This window comes from Carassius gibelio, chromosome A24 (assembly GCF_023724105.1).
Source record: "Carassius gibelio isolate Cgi1373 ecotype wild population from Czech Republic chromosome A24, carGib1.2-hapl.c, whole genome shotgun sequence".
Lineage (NCBI taxonomy): Eukaryota > Metazoa > Chordata > Actinopteri > Cypriniformes > Cyprinidae > Carassius > Carassius gibelio.
Window position 1 is genome coordinate 16,737,504 of NC_068394.1, and position 21,550 is coordinate 16,759,053.

The window sequence follows — 21,550 nt, forward strand, 5'->3', positions numbered from 1 at the left end:
AAAGGCGCCGGCAGGGGTGCCGGAAGTATGGCGATTCAAGGCAGCATCTCGTTCCTTCGAGGAACTAGGGTTACATTCGTAACTTTGGGATGTTCCTCATCAGAAACTCGAGCTAAGATTAACGCTTTGGGGAACGATGTGCCCACGCTGCCAGACTTCCAAATCCCTGCCTAGTGTGTATCCGAAGAGCACAGCTAAGGCGAGAGAACAAAAGAGCCAGGAGTGGCTCGCATATCTAGATTGTAAAATCTGACAAAGGTTGAGGGCGTGGACCATCCTGCAGCTTTGCAGATGTCCAGGAGGGACACACCTGCTAAGAAGGCCTTAGAGGCCGTCATACCCCGAGTAGAGTGAGCCTTGACTCCCAAAGGAGGGGGAAGACCAGAGAACTCATAAGATATATTGATAGCCTCGACTATCCAACGACTTAGGGTCTGCTTAGAGGCAGGAAAATCCTTTTCTGATTTTATCCACAGGGCAGCTCTGTGGACAAATGCATCCAGCGCTCGATCTGGACACATACTGTACAATATAGCTTTTCCTGGTCTGGCTCCGGAAAGGGAGGAGGGCAGAAGGCCTGCAGTACTGTGGGTTTTGGCGTAACAGAGGGAACTTTAGGTACATAACCTGCTCGAGGGTATAAAAATGCTTTGGCCATACCAGGGCCAAAGTCTAGGTAGGTAGGGGCCACTGAGAAGGCCTGAAGATCTCCAACTCTCTTTAGAGAGGTGATAGCCAGTAACAAGGCAGTCTTAAGAGTCAGATGTCTATCTGAGATAATCATGTATTGACTCGAATGGAGCTTTATAAAGAGCCCTTAAACCACAACCCAGTCCCAGGGGGAAACACGGGACTGTACTGGAGGCCGATGAAGCCTCGTCCAGGTCTGTACGATAGCGTCCATTCCCACAGGAGCTGGATGAACTAGAGAGAACCAGAGGGGACATTGCTATGTCTCCTGAGTCGCAAAGAGGTCCACCTGGTCTATGCCAAAAACTCTCCATATCTGCTTCACCACCTTGGGGTGAAGCTTCCATTCCCCAGGCCTCGGCCCCTGTCTTGACATTAAGTCTGCTCCCACATTCAATCTCCCACGAATATACACTGCTCTGAACGAAAGGTGTTTGCCCTGGGATGACAGAAGTATCTGGTGTGGCAACTTGTACTAGGGGCATGAACGCAGAGCCCCCTGGTGATTGATATAAGAGACCACCGATGTGTTGTCAGTGCGCACTAACACATGGTGACCTCTCAGGTCTGGGAGGAAATGTTTTAATGCTCGATACACCGCTAGCATCTCCAGACAATTGATATGATATGTCAGATGGTGATCGCTCCACAGACTGCAGGCAGGGTGGCCACTCATGACCGCACCCTAACCGGTGAGGGACGCATCTGTTACTAGCATTACACGACGACAAAGAGCTCTCAGGACCGGCCCTGATTCTGAACCAATCGTCTATGTAATTCAGTATGCAGATGCCCTGCATACGCAGAGGAACCAGAGCCTTAATAGGGTATTCACTTTTTGTTACATCACCAGAGCCTGCTGGGGGCCACTATTGTCAGTGTAACCCGTTGAATATTGGCGGTGGATAGCAGGAGCCTTTTTCTATCATACACAGGACCCACTGAGATACACTTGGTAGTAGTTTACCAGCTGCTAAATAATCTACTAAGTTCCCGACATGGGGGAGGCTTAGGACCAAGAAATGTACGTCCCATCAGAACGCTCGGTCTGAGCATTTTAAATAGCTTTCCTACCTGCCTTTCAACGTATGTATCTGCATACCTCTGCACACTCTGTTCGGGCGGATAAAATACGTCATTAACACATTCAGACACGCTGTAAAGACAGAGCTAGAATGGCAGACAAACATCAACAACCCGCTCTTCCTTCCTGGTATCGTAGTCCTTTTAAAGTTTTCTCAGTGGTTAAAGACACATGATAGTCCAGCGGTTCCCAATTCCTGTGCTCAAGCACATATTTTACATGTCTCGCTCAGTTAACACACCTGATTCAGATGACCCACTCGTTAGATGTGCGCTACTTGAAAGAACTGTGTTTCGATCAATATGATCCCTACACCGGGTTTATGGCTGTCTACTCTCTGAGCAGGGGTTTACTTCACTTTGGAACATGGACTGGAATTGGGAACCACTGATGTAGCCTATTTTTAATAATGTTGTCTATGTTATTCTGGTCTGTGAGCATAAATGCATTCAGGGGGCATGGCATTGGATGGTTATTGGAGGGAGGGTGGGACATTTGCTTTCAGTGCTATCAGGCTAATATTATCATTTTCCAAGATCTCCTATTGCACCTTTAACCCTCAGAGGGGCTTGAGAAGATCGTAAAAAAATGTACAAAAAAAATAATAATTGTACGGCCAATATATTCACCAAATTCTAAATTTACAAACTGTCATGAAATTGTGACATCATCTCATGACAGCGAAGCTGCAGTTTACAGTTGCTCAGCTCATGTCTAAAATGTTCGACTGTTAACTCTATTATTATGTGAACACTCTGGCAGCATAATCTCACATAGAATATGTGATTTAAATCATATTTCTGAGATCATGTTTTTATTAAACTAAAAATAGAAGACAAAAAATTTGATTACTTGTTCATCTTCATGCACCAGCAGTAATATTTCAAAATAATCTACCTTATTGACAACAAAGAACATGAACATAATAATTACCCTCTGCTTACATAGATTGCTGGCCTGCTGTGAGATGTGGGAGTTGCCAGCTCTTTTTTCACTCCTCTCCTGACAGTAACACCTACTCTCATATACATTAAAGCTGATGAACTCAAACAAGCCTAATTATGCCAACAATAACCATGCGCAAGTATAAGCAACTTCATCAAATATTTACACAAGCAAAAGTAGTTCATTAGTATTAAACCGTAAGCACTTGGGTAAATAAACAGTTAAATGAACATTGCAAAATAAAATGAGAGTCTGTTTCCCTTTAAGAGTGGATAAAGAGGCGTCTGGCACAACAATTCCAGAGATGCAGTCATCCGACAAAAATTCAATCAAATTATCAAAAAAAAAAAAAAAAAACATTCTCCATGAATAATTGCCTAAAACAAACAAAGGTTTGTATGTTTGTATGCACTGGTCAAACGTATGCACCGGTCAAACAAATGTTTGTATGTGCTGGCCAGTCCGTTCTAAAACATCATTACTCACAGCTGAGGAGTGGGAACAGATATGAATGGATGAGACTAGAACAGCCTTACAGGCAGAACAAACCATGTGTTGACTCATCAGGGCAAATTTAAAAAAGCAATAAGTCCCTGAGAATAGGTGATCAAGAATATCAGTCTTATATATATATATATATATATATATATATATATATATATATATATATATATATATATATATATATATATATATATATATATATTATAAATGAAATTCCTTTCAATTTAATTAAACATATATAAAATTGTATTAAAAATGTAATATAAAAATAAATTAAGTTACACTAAATAAAATGAAATTACATTAAATAAAATAACATTAAATTATATTGTATTAATCTGTATTAATTAATTTAAATTAAACACTTAAGTGAATTAAACTAAATTAAAAATAAAATACATAAAAAAGTTATTGAAATAAAAAATTACAAAAACATTAAATAAAAGTTTAATTAAATAAAATTAAACTGAATTAAATATAAAAATAAACACTTTTAAATTAAATTGTACTTAATTATATTGCATTCAATATAATCAATTAAATAAAGTAAAAAATAAAAAATGCATTAAAAAAATCTATTAAAGCATTTAATTAAATTACACTGAAATTAATTGCATTAACTGAAAAATGTTAATCTCTAAACCAGGGGTGGGGAACGTTGATCCTGGAGGGCCTGTGTCCCTGCAGAGTTTAGCTCCAACCCTAATTAAACACACCTGAACAAGCTAATCAAGGTCTTCAGGATACAGGTAGGTTTTTCTTTTTCAGGGTTGGAGCTAAACTCTGCAGGGACACATGCCCTCCAGGATCAACGTTCCCCACCCCTGCTCTAAACAGTGTTTAGAAATGGTGTTACAGGTACCTGATAAGGGACAATGCACCCGTGGGAAGTTCCCCATCGTCTGGCTTCGATACCAGAGTTGAGGTAGTTGGCAGCGATGTGAGTTAGACAAGCAACCTGTAGAAAAATTGAAGGAGAAAAAGAAAACAGTTTTAAATCTTGGGAACTGTCTGTAAGCTCATTACACCCCGCTGTTTTGTGAGTTCAGTGAACTCTTATGCGGCTGACACAGCAATTCATGCGGCCTGGCCATAAAACCTTCCTCCAACTGGAATCCAACATAACAAACTAACAAAAACTTTTACCAAACACCTGAAAAACACCATATTACATTTTATATTTACTGTAACAACCATCTTGGTTGCAGCATTTGAATAAAGCTGTTAAAAAAAAATGCACTGGTGACATCGGGTCAGAAGCTATGCAGCTGAGACAATATTTTGCAATGTACAACCATGTTCCAAGAGGACACAGAGAAAGTTAAAGGAGGTGGAACATTTTGTCAGATCAAAGCCTGTCGGTGATGATTTAACAGTCTGGATGACACAGAACTCCTTCCTCAGCCTGTCCTGCCATACACCTTAAGATGAACTCATTCTTCACTTTCCAGCTGCTTTATTTCCATGACGTCTTACGCTGAGGCTTTTGTTTACCAAAACTTTGGTTTCTGTGTTTAAACGGCTGGAAACAATCTCATTTTTGTCCATATGCAAGCTAAACAATTATTTATTAGGTCAACACTAAATCATAAAATGATGTTTCTTAACTTTCTTCTTCAGTAAGCTCATTAAATGATTTGCAAGGGTCCTAAACTGAACCAGAGACAGTATAAACAGAAAAAGTGCAAGAATCATGTGCACCTCATAAGATAATCTTTTTTTACATTCAGCCTCTGCTTTCTTGAGAAATCAATGTTATTATACTGTGCACTTCAATTAACTTGTCTTAAATGTGCTAAGATGAAGCTGAAAGAGTGCCACCTCGCACCTCACAGCTCTTTATTCATCACTTTGTCTCCTGCTTACACACAAAATACACTCAAATGATTTCAGGCATCAGACAAACTTGCTGTTAACTGGTTTTCTGTATTAGACAAAACGTCTCAGGTTACTTATGTAACCATGGTTCCCTGAGTAGGGAACGAGACACTGAGTCCTCTAGGGGTTGTTATGGGGGAAACACATCATTGTGACCCGTGTCTGAAGCATACATTAAAAAACACCACCAACACATTGGCTGACGACTACCTGTGCAACTATAGTATAAATAAGCAATGGGAGAACACGTCACCCACTTCTTCGTCTGAAGCTTGCGTCCAAAGCATGGCAGGAAGCTAGAGTACACAGTTTCTTGTACATAAGTAACCTGAGAAATTCCCTTTCAAGGGAACTTTCGAACTGCATCCTCTAAGGGTCGCTATGGGGAGTGCAGGGCAGAACCATGGCAAGCCATGGGAGTTGCCCCTGGGACGTTAGATGGCTGTCCATGACATTATCCCTCATGGCCAAAGGCCTAGGCCAGGGGGAGCTCAAGGCTTGAAATCAGGAATAGATTCCTTTAAAGGGATACAACCAAGAGCCCAGCTTCATACTAAGTCTTGGCCTGTCACACAGGGGCTACTGCTTGCTCTTGCATAAGCTTGCTGAAGGAACTGTAGATCCCTAGTAGCAACACCCTGTTTTAGATAGGTATCCGAGGATACATGGGTGGACTGGCGCCCAAGATGAACGGGGCTTTAACCGACTCAAGAAAGGGCACGAAGCAGCCGCGCGAAGCCCTCACCATATAGGATTTTAGAAAGAACGCAGAAAACTATCGTGCGAACTTACCACAGTGTGGATTTTAGAAAGTGTGCAAAGACTTCACGTGCACACTTACCATAGCATAGATTTTCAAATACTGTTCTAAGGAGGGGCTCTCGTGGCACTCCGATAGAGCAGCTCATAGATGGAATAATGCATCTCAAAACAGTATGATTGAGAGTCATCAACTCGATCTATTGAAACAATACTGGAGTGCTTTGGTGAAAAAACTGAGAATTCACTCTCATATGAGAGGAGAACTTTGATCTCAGAGTAGCTTAGCATGTGTACTTAAAGGTTCCTAAGCATCGCAGAGGTGCTGAATCGCACGGGAGAGGCAAGCTCAAATTTTAGAAACCTCGGACAAGGGGAGCATCAACTGAGGCAGCATATACAAGAAGACTTCTGTAACTGCCACCTCCACTTCCCACTAGATGTGACAGCACCACTAAGTGGCCAGGAGACCCCTCAGGGTGACCTGGCCAGACATCCATGAAATTCCCCGCAGTGCTGTGCCAGGCCTGATGATCAAGGAGGCTCCATTAGAAACCTGTGATCTCAGACGCCTTGTACCGAACATGAAGCTGGATGGCTGGTACTGGCGAGTCGTTAGTAAACACTGTAATTGAGCACTGCAAAGGAAACTCACAGAGTATTCGTAGACACATAACCACCATCAATTTAATACACATAAGCATATACAGAGAGGGCTACATTTACTCACCCACCCTCCTGCGCTGCAGCCCCGCTCAAGGGGCGCCTCCTTTTAGTCTGGACAATCAGTAGGGTGGTTGCTATGAACATAGAACCATAAAAAACAATATAGGTCCAGCATAGGAGACTGTTATGTGAGAGGTTTCCACCTAACCTCGATCAGGTGGAGAGCTGGTGGCTACAGGGGAAATAGGAAGGGGAGGATAAAAGCAGAAGTAAAAAATCCCCAAAGGGAACGAGTAGATACCTCGGTATCACTCAGAACCGGACGAGAACGCTGCCTCGTCTGGATCACATCCTTTAGGTTTTGCTTACCTCCTCGTGTCCCACGATTCCTCTAACCCCTGCCCGCAGGTGGGGGAGGAGTGCGAGTTGCGACACAAGCCTTCTGTGCCCGTCTTTGATCGAGACAGGCCAGGACCCCTATGTTGTGACCTTGGGGCGGCAGTGGCTCAGTGGTTCATGTAGGTTGTCTACAAACCGGAAGGTTGGTGGTTCGATCCCCGGCTCCACCTGACCAAGTGTCGAGGTGTCCTTGAGCAAGACACCTAACCCCAGCTGCTCCCGACAAGCTGGATGGCGCCTTGTATGGCAGACACCGCCGTCGGTGTGTGAATGTGTGTGTGAATGGGTGAATGTGAGGCAAATTGTAAAGCGCTTTGGATGGCCATGTGGTCTGTTGAAAGCGCTATATAAATGCAGTCCATTTACCATTTCATGGAACGAAGGATCTGAAAGCAGCAGAGTGCACTGTTGTCTCCCTGAATTTCCTAATCGCCGTCTCAATGGAAATACCAAAAAGTTCAGAAGGTGAAACTTGAGCTTCGAGAAGAAAGCCTTTTCTTTCTTCCTAATGTCTGCCAGGTTCATCCACAGATGTCTCTCCGCTGCCACCATGGCCGCCATAGTCCTGCCCATGGCAGAGGTGGCCTGCTTGGTAGCACAGAGAGAGATCCGTGGTGCGGCACAGCTCAGCTACCTGATCAGAAAAATGTACCCGCCTCTATACAGGTCTCTTAGTATATCAGTCTGATATGCTTGAAACAGCAGCATCATGTGTAATAAAGCCACATCCTGACCTGCTACTGCGTATGCCTTGACATTTAAGTGAGATGATTTTCTGCAGGGGCTTAGATGACAAGGAGGGAGATTAAGAGAGGAAGTAGAAAGATTTTTTTTAGCTCTTTCTACAGGGGGCATCCCCTCATAGCCGTTTTCGTGCATCACCTCAATGTTGGCAGATTTACTTTCACGCCAAAACCGATAGATGCGAGAAGAAAACGGCCTCTTTCATTTCTTTTTGATCTCTGCATGGAGATTTTTTTGACCTCACAGCGTCACCTTGTTAGTGCACTCTAATGGTCCCTTTTTTTTTTATTTACGGTGGCGCGATCAATAACCTTCAACAGCTCTACATATGCAGGGCAGGAGAATTGAGAAGGCTGAGTCTCAGCTTCTTCACCATCCTCAAATATCTCCTGCTTTTCCTGGGTAAAAACCCAGCAGATATACACTATCCTCAGTAACAGAAAGTGTTAAAGATATAACATATCTCTTGCATTCTCTTCACCCAAACAAATTACGCAAAGATCGCATGTGTCATCGGGTGTCAAATAACACCGACATGGATGCACACATTGTCTAAACGCTTGCTAGTTGTCGCCATGATAAACAGAGAAAGAAGCTCGCTTCTTTTTTCAATGTATGCTTCAGACACAGATCACAACAAGGTGTTCCCAGAGTGCCCCCTAGAGGACGCAGTTCGAAGTTCCCTTGAAAGGGAACAAGTTTGGTTTGGTGATATAAAATATAGAAAAATTTGAGATTGAGAAGAGATTTTTTAATATAATAATAAGGACAGTCATTTTTCACAGGGAACACAAAATTAGGGGAAGCACAACACAAGATTCGAGATTAGTTCAACAACTGAGAATCCACTTTAGTTTGGGGACCAATTCAACTATTATGACTTTTGCCTCAATAAACTCCTAATTTGCTGCATATAGTTAGTAAGGTAGTTAGGTTTAGGTATGGAGTAGTGTTAAGGGATCCAAAATACGGTCATGCAGAATAACACATTAAATTGTGCTTTATAAGTACTAATTAACAGCAAATATGCATGCTTATAAACAACTAGTAAATAATAAAATTGGTCCAAATCTAAAGTCTTACCAAACATTACTCAAACCATCCCTAGTACGTTCAGAAACATACAGTAATTCAGACATAGCCATACAGACATGATATAATTGAATTGAAGAATAATGATTTCCAAACAACCTAGGGTTTTTCTAGGACACATTGCTGCCCATAAATACCCATGTTTGCATCTGGATTAAGGAAAACTGTGTGGTGTGGTTATCTAATGCCCTCGTCCATTTGCTATTGCAGAGAACCTATACATTTGCTCAAGGGTTAGATTGCAATGACCACAGGGTGATCGGTGGGGGTTGTTCAGAAAGAGGCAGAACTCGCTTATCTCTGCAAGTTTAGGGTCTACCGCAGAAACCATGACCCATCATCCCTTCAGCCCACAGATAAGACACATGTATCCGATAAATGTGTTGAGTATCCATGCACAAAATCCAGCAGAAGAGCCCGGAAGACTTTTCCTGAAATGGGAAGCAATTAAAAACGTATGAAGGGTACGAAGAAAAAAAAAAAGTTCCAAGAGAGAATGTACTCGAACCACAACAGACGATCTCAAACAATCGCATTATTGGAACCATGTCTGCTAACCACATCCTTCTTTCAAAGTGGTATCATTCAGGGGGTGAGTGCTCCGACTCGTTAGCTCTGCACAAAGGTTTTGCGGTATCATGTCAGAAACAAGAGTCGGATGTGTTGTGGATCTTTTGAATGATCTTTTCAGAAATCTAAAGGGAAAAGATGACCGACTTAAAATGCAACTTTTTGCAAAGCCAGTGCAGGACAACAGATTTAACTCAGATGCCTGATTCTGAACCCTCTATTCATTTGCAAGGTTTACACAGAGTCCAAGGCTCTGTTCCAAAACACAACTACTTAGGCAGCACTTTGAGGCAGCATGATTATAAGGCCTTCTAAAATACTTTCTTTTGGTCAAAATATAAGGCTGCATTGAAAGCACTCTCGGTGACAGAAAAAGGCAATTGATGCAATAATGATAAGAAGAGATTAAAAATTTTAAAGTTTTCAATTTAATTAAAATAGATTATTTTACCCAATATGTGTTATGTACTGTATTTACAATGCTTATCATATATAGCATCGGTAACACTTTAGAATAAGGTTCCATTAGTTAATGTAAGTTAATTACTTTCATTAACATGAACTAAGCAAGAACAATCCTTCTACAGCATTTATAAGTCTTCGTTCATGTTAATTTCAACATTTACTAATGCATTATTTAAATCAAAAGTTGTGCTTATTAACATTAGTTAATGCACTGTGAATTACCATGAACTAACAATGAATAACTGTATTTTCATTAACTAACATTAACGAAGATGAATAAATACAGTAATAAATGTATTATTCATTGTTTGTTCATGTTAATTAATACATTAACTAACATTAACTAATGGAACCTTATTCTAAAGTGTTACCATAGCATCATATTGAAGCTTAGAACTATGATAATGTTAAACCAATGGATCAAATAAATCAGCCCCTGTTGATAGATGAATAAAAAAAGAAGTTGGTTCTGAAACCCATTCAAAAGTATATTTTAGTTTCTAACAACATATCCGAAAATAATAATAAAAGTCGTTGTTTTTAATTACTGTTAATAATAATTTTTTAAATTTTTAATTTACTTACTTTTTTTCAACACTGATAATAATATTACAATGTTTCTTGAGCAGCAAATCAGCATATTAGAATGATTTCTGAAGATCATGTGACACTGAAGACTGGAGGAATGATGCTGAAAATACAGCTTTGATGACAGAAATAAATGACAGTTTACAATATATCCACATAGAAAACAATTATTAATCATTGTAATTAACAATTAATAATCATTGTAATTGAAATGATAATAACAATGAAAAATATAATAAAAGTATTTCAGAATTTGTTTTTACGGTATTTTTTATTTTAAAAATTTCGCCTTGGTGAGCAAAAGAGCTTACTAACCCCAAACTTTTGCAAATTGAAAACGAATTATATAATAAACTAAAAACGTTGTGCTCTAAAAGAGATAGGTCACCAAAATATGAAAACTGTCATAATTTACCCAAACCTCAAGTTGTTCCAAACCTGTATATTTGAAGGTAGTCATTTACTTTTTTCCATACTATGGAAGTCAATTTGGTGGTTACCAACATTCTGTGCTCAAAAGAAGACAGAAGTTCATGCAGGTTTGAAACAACTTGAGGGCTAGTAAATAGTAAGAGAAATTTAATTTTAGGGTGAACTATGCCTTTGACGTCATGGCTCAGATAGTCAAGCTCTAGCTATTTCCTGCATTTCGAGAGTGATTAGTCACATGGCAATTAGAGCTCAGCATGAGCAAAGACAGCACATTTTCGACATACATCCGGGCATCAGCCGAGCAAGAACATTTATGAAGAATGATACCGGATAGACTGTGACGCATTTTGTTTCATTACAATCATATTTAAGCATATTAAGATCGGGTCTAAAATTCATGAACATTTACTCATTTGCCTTAAAACTCCTCAGCTGTATCTCAAATAATGTGCAAAATAATAGTTTCTGCATTGTCAGTGATCCAACACTGATTTTCAAATGTCAAATTTCTGCAAAACTCCAAGTGGTTCAGATCAAATAAACAGTGGAGGATGCGGACCAAATCTGCTTTGTGAATTTTGGACTCTTATCATGCATTTCTGATTCCATGATCTTCAACAGTTTATTATGTGTTTTCCTCCTTTATTGTGTGTCAGAACACAATGAGAAGCTGAGTGGAGGAAACACAGTCATTCAGCATAAACTGAAAAACATGTTTGTTGCATGCAAATATTTATCTATCAAGTCTTTAGTCAATCTAGAATTTCAGCTCAGAAAACAGCTGTAGCTTAAAAGGTTATCTGAGGTTTCAAGTAGTTACTATGGTGAAAAACTCAATAAAAAATCATATTAAGCGATACGGCAGATGCAAAAGACATTTGAAAAAAAGATGCTATACTGTACGTCTCCGTTCCAGTTTTTAAGTTTTCAGTAAACACACTGGCAATTGCGAAACAATAAGGGAATATAGAACATTCACCAAGTGAACCAAATATCATCCGTCAGATTTCTCCTGGCACACAGTGAAGCCTGTTTAGCATCACAGTCAACAGACAGCAACACACACTCATGAGCAAGTACACTTAGCGTCTCGAACTCCATTGATGCTACACGCTCAGCGTCTCAAATGGCTTCTTACGGCATTGACGTCTTCTGAGCGAGCCAGAGCTGCTATTTAGATCCTCTGTAAGTTCGCATTTTTAGGCAGCACAGGCAGTCTGCAAGGTGAGACGCGGAACGAGCGCTGTGACATTTGTTGAAGTCCCTCGCTCATTCGAAAACCAAAGGAAAATTGCAGGCGCAAATTATTCAAAATCATATTTGTAAATGGTGTGCTATTTTCTCCACAAGGACAGGTATTCAAAGTCTCAAAAGCTGATTTGTTCATGAAATACACAGTGGCATGACAGGAAAACCTACTTTTACTTACAATACATAATACATGTAAATTAGCATTTACCCCTTAGCATGCCAACCACATCATTACTTACGACAGGAACAGATTGAGTTGAGTCACCACTTATATAAAGAAGAAAAGTCATCCAAAAAGTACATGTGACTTAATGTTCAAGATTACAGTGACCACTTGAATTAGAAACTTCACTTGAACTTTACTTAAAAGCCATAAAATGGCATAATTTACAGTAAAACAACACTCAAGGTGAACATTTAAGGCATAGGAACATTAACACACACACACACACACACACACACATATATATATATATATATATATATATATATATATATATATATATATATATATATATATATATATATATATATATATATATATATATATATATATATATTCATTTCATTCAAAGTAAGAGAAAAACCATAAAGTCAAAACTATCAAGCCATCATGGTAAATTAAATAGCGCATGCTGAAGTCTAGTAGCTAGGGAAAATTGATTTATATGCTTATACAGTTATGGAGAGCTGATTTATTTATACTGTAAAGTAAAACGTTCATGTTTTCTCTAGAGTCTGGAATGGGTCAGATTAAACCCACTTCCAGCGAACTGCATACTTTCAAGCCAAAGAAATGAAACAGAGTCGTCAGGTTCGATTTAAAAAGCTTGTTCCATGTTTTAAGCAAGAGACAACAGTCTTGAAATCTGAAAAAGGGATTCTTCTAAGAGCTGAATATGTCATCATGGAGATATTCTACGAATTACTGAATACATCAAAAGCACAAACACTGTTTTAGATCTACTAACTGTAATACTAAGATTTCCACTCCATTTGAAAGCATAATTCTATGCTTCGTGCTGTTGGTTTCAGAGCAAAATGCAAAACTGACATTTCATTCAACGGCGTGCTTCACTCGGCAGCGATAAACACAGCAGCACATATACTTCATTTTCATCAACCCACCAAAATAAGAGCTTACTTATTTTAGGTTTGAAAATGATACAAATTAATAAAAAAAAGGTAATATTAGCATTGTATTTTAAAGTGTACTATAAAAATCTGTATTTTTATTTTTATTTTATACTTAATTTATATTTTCAATAGTATTACCACACTGATTGTTTTGTTTATTATTTCATTAAAATACAAACTATATCAATGCAATAATACTATTTTCACACTGGGAACAGGTTTGGAGAAATGCAGCATTACATCACTTGCTCACTAAAGGATGCTCTGCAGTGAATGGGTGCCGTCAGAATGAGTGTCCAAACATAGTGTTATTAGTCGGAAGCAATCGTTTAAAGTTTCTTACAAAAATGCAGCTTTTTGCTTCACAAGACATTAACCGATGGACTGGAGCGGTGTGGATTACTTGTGGATTATTGTGATGTTTTTATCAGCTGTTTGGACTCTCATTCTGACGGCACCCATTCACTGCAGAGGATCCATTGCTGAGCAAGTGATCGAATGTAAAAATTCTCCAAATCTGTACAAATGAAGTAAATGAGTGAATAAACCAGTGGCTTGATCTGTCATTGCAACACCTGGTCTGACTGGGTCTCCATCCTAAAAAAAAATAATTAAAAAATAATAATAAATAACAGAAGCTGTTAAATAAACAAGAGGTAAAGAACCTTAAATGGGGTGTAGTATTTAAGATGAAGTGTGTAATCCTGGTGTGGGTTTGGGATGGTTATCTGTTTGTTCTGCCAATACTTGACCATTTGTTGATGCTAGAAATGACACACTTCACATTTAGCTCATCAGATCATCTTCCTCACCTCAGGACCAGTGATGTGCACCAAACCAGACACCGCAGACGCAATGGAGTCATATCCAGGCTTGTCTGTCCGTATCCTGAACAAATTAACAGACGTGGTTACTGATTATGTGTGTGAGGATGATTATCAGATGAAAATGTGCTTACAGCTCACAGTTTGGTGTAACATGAGCATGTCAGAGCTACAATCTCCAGCATATTCTGCTTTGCCAGTATGGCTTGATTTGGGCCTGTGTGCGGCTCTCAGAAATCCCCACAGCTGAGCACACACGTCCGGAGTCAATGTGGGCAAACACCCGATTCCATCTCTATTATCATCAGATTAATTTGATTCTAGGAACTCCATCGTGGCTCTAAGACTTTGACTCAGTGGAGGTAAACATCTATGGATGTGTTTATTTCCTTGGCAGAGGTATGGGCGGCTAAAGCTAAATCTGTCATGCCCTAGTATGAAAACAGCAGTCTACTAACCAGAGTTTGTGCAAGTATATTTCACAAAGCAGCATCACTTCATAACATTTTTCCCTCTCTCTTTGCTTTAATTACCTGTGTTTGCTAAGACAACTATCACTATTATTACTGCTCATTCTCAGATTTAAGTATTATATATATATATATATATATATATATATATATATATATATATATATATATATATATATATATATATATATATATACTGTATATACACACACACACACAGACACACACACACACACACACACACACACATTTTGTATTATATTATCATGTATTATTAACAGTATATTTCAATGTTAATATACCAATCTACCTGAACAAAAAACAGCTTTTCGTCTTAAAATGTATTGATAAACACCATAACATTACAAGGAGCAAAAAAACACCACACAAAACACCCTTATGTAATATGCTATCTAATACCAAAATTGAAGAAAAAACTAAAATATTTATACTTATAACTTATAACTTATAAGCATACGGTATGTGATGTGTCCCACAGAGATTTCTGAGAATTCTTTTTTTATTGTTATTATTATGGTTAATCTATAGGTTTTTACCTGCAAAAACAAATATATATATATATATATATATATATATATATATATATATATATATATATATATATATATATATATATATATATATATATATACAGTACAGAGCAAAAGTTTGGACGCACCTTCTCATTCAAAGAGTTTTCTTTATTTTCATGACTATGAAAATTGTAGAGACACACTGAAGGCATCCAGGGCTATTTGAGCAAGAAGGAGAGTGATGGGGTGCTGCACCAGATGACCTGGCCTCCACAGTCACCGGACCTGAACCCAATCGAGATGGTTTAGGGGTGAGCTGGATCGCAGACGGAAGGCAAAAGGGCCAACAAGTGCTAAGCATCTCTCGGGGAACTCCTTCAAGACTGTTGGAAGACCATTTCAGGTGACTACCTCTTGAAGCTCATCAGGAGAATGCCAAGAGTGTGCAAAGCAGTCATCAAAGCAAAATATTTTCAGTTGTTTCACACTTTTTTGTTATGTATATACTTCCATATATAATTCCACATGTGTTAATTCATAGTTCTAATGCCTTCAGTGTGAATCTACAATTTTCATAGTCATGAAAATAAAGAAAACCGTTTGAATGCGAAGGTGCGTCCAAACTTTTGGTCTGTACTATTCCTTTAACCATGTATCATCATTTTACCAATAAATTATGAATACAAATAAAATAATAAAAATAAATAAATAAATAATCTTCGTATAGTAAACTTTAAGAGCTAAACCACTTTCCGAGAACTGGTTTCTAAGAGAATCTATATCATCAGCAGCAAGAACTAATATCTAATATTAATGCTGTATTCATTCATCAGGTTTCTCCACTGCCAGCTTTAGCACAATGTGAAAAGCATTCGATGCCAAACCTCGGCACATTTGGGTGTGGGGGCCGATAATGAAGGACATATGCTGAAAATAACTCGCGTTCTCAGACGCCACTTAATTTGGTGTAAAGAAATGAAACCTCAACAATAAAAAGAAACAGGGAGCTTTGTCGCTTCTGTGGACGCCGAGCGCCACAGAGACCTCAACCGTCTCCAGAGGAGGAACAGGAGTCTGTGGTTCTCCTTCTCTGTACTCATCAGTGTATAACCAAGCCTGATTACTCCACGTCAACCAAACTAGACAGTGTGTGTCTCGCCCGAAAACACCCGTCTCATATCTGCATGGACTGTAACAGACATGATGTACTCCTGATAAAAACAGTGTGGAAATAAAACCACCTTTTTATAGTAGAAACATGGAAAACAGAAAAAAATCAGAAGGGTTTTCCGGTTGTTTTATTTTGCTGGCATGTCAAGCAATGTGTTTACCATTGTGTGTATATACGATCCTCTTATAGACATCATGTCTCAACAGAATGACTGGTTTTGCTTAAATAGTGCAAGAGCTAGTGAATGAATGGCTGATTTGGCATAAAACAAGAAGTCAAAGAAAAAAATGCAATGACTAAACAAACTTTAGATTAGTTTAATGGATAATAATAATACAAAGTGTGTACTAGACAAAACCACAAATGGTAATATTTTTGACAAAAGGAAGAGTATTTGAAGCATACAATAAGCACTTTAACCCTCCAAGAAGAAGAAAAACCTTTCGCAGTAAGAAACAGACAAATATTTTGATGCTTGTGGACCAAATTTGGTCATGGTTATGCCAGCTATGGCAAATTCCATGGTTCCTGATAATCAACATCTGATTAATCTTCCATGTGTGGGACCTCTTTTTTTTTGGAACAAAAGGCAATGATGTCTTGTATCAAAGACGCTGCCAAGTCATGGTTTAAAGCCTCCATGAGGATTTGCATATGCAATCATTGTATATAGGTTACACAGTGCCGTTTCCTCACGAGCCAAAATCACAGAAATTGGTCCCTACCAAATTGCTACTGGACTAACATTTTGCTCCCTCGGGACTGAAGCAATAAACCAAAGGATGTCAATAAATCCACTGACGGCATGCCACTGCATTACAAATAAATTAAACATGACTGCAGAACTGCTACAGCATGTGAGATGCAAACCACCCATAAATGAATGCTTCCTTTTTTCCTGATTGGGTTGTCTAGTTAATCACAGTTCATAAGGCAGGGTAGGAGACTGGTAATGATATTTGCTTAAACACAGGGTTGAAAGACCTCAACAAGAGAGCCAAAGCAGACCTCTAGCGCTGGTTGCAATATTCCCAATCGAAGGCCCATTTGCAGTGCGTATGAAGTGTATATATTTTTCTAGCCTATGTTAACGTGTTAGCGCATTCACACGATGTACTGTAAACCAGGAGCATTGCATATGCAGTAGTCTATTTTTACAGTGCTGCATGTGCTGAGTTCAAGTGACAGTGCCTTTTTCTTAGTAAAAATGAACATGGACTGAATCGAAAATGTAGTAATTATTCTATAAAAGCTCTATAATATATATATATATATATATATATATATATATATATATATATATATATATATATATATTGGTGCTGTAAAATGGTAAATCGCATACAAAATAAAAGTTTTTGTTTACATAATATGTTTTTTTACTGTGTATATTTATTATGTTTATATAAATACACACGCATACAGTCAAAATTTTGAAAATATTTACATGTATTTACATGCATTCATATTCTTACATTTTATATTATATATAAATATATTGAACATACAAACAACAATATTTTTCTCAAATATATACAGACATGTGTTTGTATTTGTATAACAAATACACATACATTAAACACACATATATTATGTTAAGAAAAACTTTGATTTTGGATGTGTTTGACTGCACTTATACTGCACATATATATAAGTGTGTGTGTGTGTGTGTGTGTGTGTGTGTGTGTGTGTGTGTGTGTGTGTGTGTGTGTGTGGAATAATAATTTACTTAAGTTATGTTATTTCCTGTGTGTCAATTATGTGTTTTGTTGTTGTTGTTTTTTTTTTTTTATATAAATGTGTAGAGTGCAACGGCCAATTATGTGTTTTGTTGTTGTTGTTTTTTTTTTTTATATATAAATGTGTAGAGTGCAACGGCCAAATATTACACTTTATATAAATCACTTTTATTGTAGACAAATTACGTCAAAATGACCAGTCTGTTATATGATTTGAATTGTTGAGGAAACTTTGCAGACCACACCTGTGAGCTGGTCGTGATTTAAGATGTTTACTGTGTTTCAAAATAGTTACTCATCATGCGTTCTTTTTTTTTTTTTTTTGTTAGATTAGAGTTTCTAATATCTAATAACTTTTTCAATGTTCTGTCAAGCAGACACGGCTTCAATTTAATAAACATTCTCTAGATACCACAGAAAACCTAAAAATAAATTCCTATCTAGCATATCTATTACAGTCAACACAGAACAAATTACATTTTGGCCTAATCTAATTGAGAGGGAAATGATCACTTTGGTTCAACGATGCAGCTTTAATTTGATCTGATATGTCTGAGTCGGAAGCTGTGGTTCTGGGAATTCTCTGGAGACTGAATATATAAAGTCACCTTTTATTCAAAACAATTATAATAATATTAAAATACTGATAAGGTAGTGGGCAGCAAAACCACAGAAGACCAGGAAGAATGATGAGAATCGACTAAAGAAAATCCCTGTCAAGTAATAAATCAAATAGCACTTGTTGAGTCGAAGCATTGCAGACTTAATTTACACTCAAAAAAAGAAAGTGCAAAATCTTTTCAGAAGCGGAAAATTAAACGACACAGGATGAGCACAGTAAATCATTCTAGTTTAACTGTCCAGCATCCACAGTTTAATGAGGTCTTGTGGGTTACGCCTCCAGGTCTTCATAAGCAGCGCGAGACATGGGAATTTGGCTGTGATTTGTGATCTTACAGAGAACAGCAGAAAAATAACGCAGTCTTTGAGTGCAATTCATTGCTAACCGCAAGAGCTGCCATTGCAGTGTTGACATGATGTAGCAACTTGCATGAAATGTACAGTATGATCACGACCAACATGAGAGTTTCGTTTGCTGAACTCACTTGAGTGGCTTGAATCTTCGCGTGCTGATAGATGTTGTAATTTAGCTATACGACTTCATGTTTTCATGTAAATAAAAACAGATATTTCTCAGTAGTTCTTTAACCGTATTAAATCCAGATGCAAATCTGTAGTAAAATATTTTAAACCTATATAACCGAAAAAACGAAATGCATGGTAGTTTGAACAAACTGGTGACTTTTTACACAGAGAGATGTAATACCGCTTTCCTTATCAAGTGTGACTTGACTGCAGGATGTATGGGTGCTTGACACGTGAAACCAATCAGCAAAGCAGCCAGCGTGGTGACAGTGCCCATCCGCTTCAGATTAGCGTGGCTACAGAACAATTTTCAAGTAAAGCGTGGCTTCCTTTATGAGTGTGATTAAAAAAGAATCAGACAGTAAAGTAAATTAGCCTTTTCACAAGGGCCCTACAACTGAAAACATAAGGGTTTATGAGTCAAAAGCAGGCCAGATTTAGAATACCATAGGAGTGTCTACAGTACAGAAAACCTGGGTTTTTACGTATTTAACTGGAGACGAGTATCTTAAATACATTATAAAAGAGAAAACACTGCAAAAATGTGCAATGGCACATCTCTTTAACAAGCAGTAGTTCTTAAACGGGGAGCCGGGGTCCACTAGGGGGCCTTAAGATGACAAGAAATATATTGTTAACGTTAAAATAATTTAAATTCAAAACAAGTAGATTTATTTCAACTGTAAAATCTATTTAGGAGCATGATGGAAATAATTTTTTTTTTTTTTTTTTAAATCAGTGTGGGTCTTTATAAAACGTGAAATTGTATGAAATTAAGGGTTGTAAAAAGTATTAAATATCTGAAATGATTAAAATATTGTGATTATATATATATATATATATACATTTTTTAAGAGGTCTAAAATTTGGGGATGGAGCACAGGAATTTTTTGATTAGATTAAATATATGTCAGAACTACATGTCCAAATTCAGAAAGCTTGTGCTTTCAGAGCAGTTTACAATCAATAAATAACATGCATCCATGCCAAAAGATCATAATAAGTCATTATAATTAACAGTAGATCATAAGCAATGCTTGCATTGTGGTGTTTATATTGTGATATGTTGTAAATATGTTGCAATGTGTTTTAATGAGCAGCTGGCAATGGAAAAGCATACACATTTTAAAATAAAAATGTCAAAGTGTATTTCGGGCTTATTTATAACTAAAAGTCACACATTGTGCAAAATGTTTTTTTTTTTTTTCTGGTGGGTACACAAGCAATAAATAGTTTTTACAATTGTAATTTACAACTTTTAATTTAATTTAATGTGCCCAATTTCTAATAAAAATAAATAAATAATAAAAACAAGCAGTTTTGTCACAATACTGCAGAAATTATGGAAATAGCTTATAGTGGGAAGTCTTTGCATGTTGTGAATACAGTATGTGTTCACCTGTTACAGAGCAATAGATGAGCTGAGGGGCCACTTTACTCAACTCCTCGTACCCAAGTCTCATCACGTTCAGCTTCCTGGTCCAGCAGTTCTCCACCAGAACATCACAGATTTTGGCAAGCTGACAGAAGAGACAAAGCAGTGCAACAGAGAAGATGCATATATCAAACAACAAATGTGATGTAATGCACCGAATAATAAATACACTGAGTGTTGAAGATTTACCTCAGTTACAAGTTTGGTGCCTTTATGATCTTTAAGATTAACAGCAATGCTCTGCAAGAAAGAAATCCCAATTATATATGACCTCACGCATTTGAAAAGATGCTAAAATTGCTCAAATAAGAAGAAAACAAACACACAATGGAGTATATATTTTTGTTCCTGCTCACACTCAGAAAAGAAGCGCTCTCTTCACCCACAAACATGGAAGCAGCATTAACTACCTCACAATATTTGCTCTGGAGGCACTGGTCAAATACGAGTTTAATAGATGTGCAAGAAAACTTAATGAATGGGTATTTCTATTACTGTAGAGCTTAAAAGCCCCAGTCCTAATTCACCGTCTGTTTATTAAACAGTGGCAAAGAAGAAAATCCTTTGGTGAGGTAAAAACAGCATTTGCTTTTTGGGACGAATCTAATCCTTGAAATTACACCAACATCTTAAAACAAAAAGTCATGCAATATATGTCATAAGATGTCTTCAAAACACTTATGTACCACTCCATTCACATGAACCTTACCTGGTCACTCAACTTTAATCACCTCAGCTCCCAAATCTCCTAAAATCATAGTAGCGAACGGTCCAGCAAGAACCCTGCATTGCACACCATGTAGTCATGTTATTTTTTTTTTACATTAAGCATCTAGCTGAGCATCATTTCTGAATATGAATGCACAGCTCCTTCCTCATCAGATCTAAGACTTTACCACCATCTAGTGGCCTGATCTGACCTTCATCTGTATTCATGGAGAAATGAGATTGAATTATTATTAGCAATAAATCCGTTTTTAAATTTATTCTAGAATTCTCAATTGATAAATAAAATAAAAACAATGTAT

The 21,550-nt window shown here is 37.7% G+C and overlaps 1 protein-coding gene across 1 annotated transcript; it reads right to left on the reverse strand.

Annotated features, from left to right (window-relative positions):
- Window positions 1-804: 804 nt before the first annotated feature.
- Window positions 805-20,914, reverse strand: LOC127946117 (succinate--hydroxymethylglutarate CoA-transferase-like). Its single transcript, XM_052542419.1, has 8 exons — window positions 20,849-20,914; window positions 20,712-20,762; window positions 20,448-20,607; window positions 14,017-14,081; window positions 13,728-13,801; window positions 4,370-4,376; window positions 4,086-4,181; window positions 805-924 (listed from the first exon to the last, which is right to left on the reverse strand). The coding sequence occupies exons 1-8, from the start codon at window positions 20,912-20,914 to the stop codon at window positions 805-807; spliced, it is 639 nt and encodes a 212-aa protein (XP_052398379.1).
- Window positions 20,915-21,550: the final 636 nt, after the last annotated feature.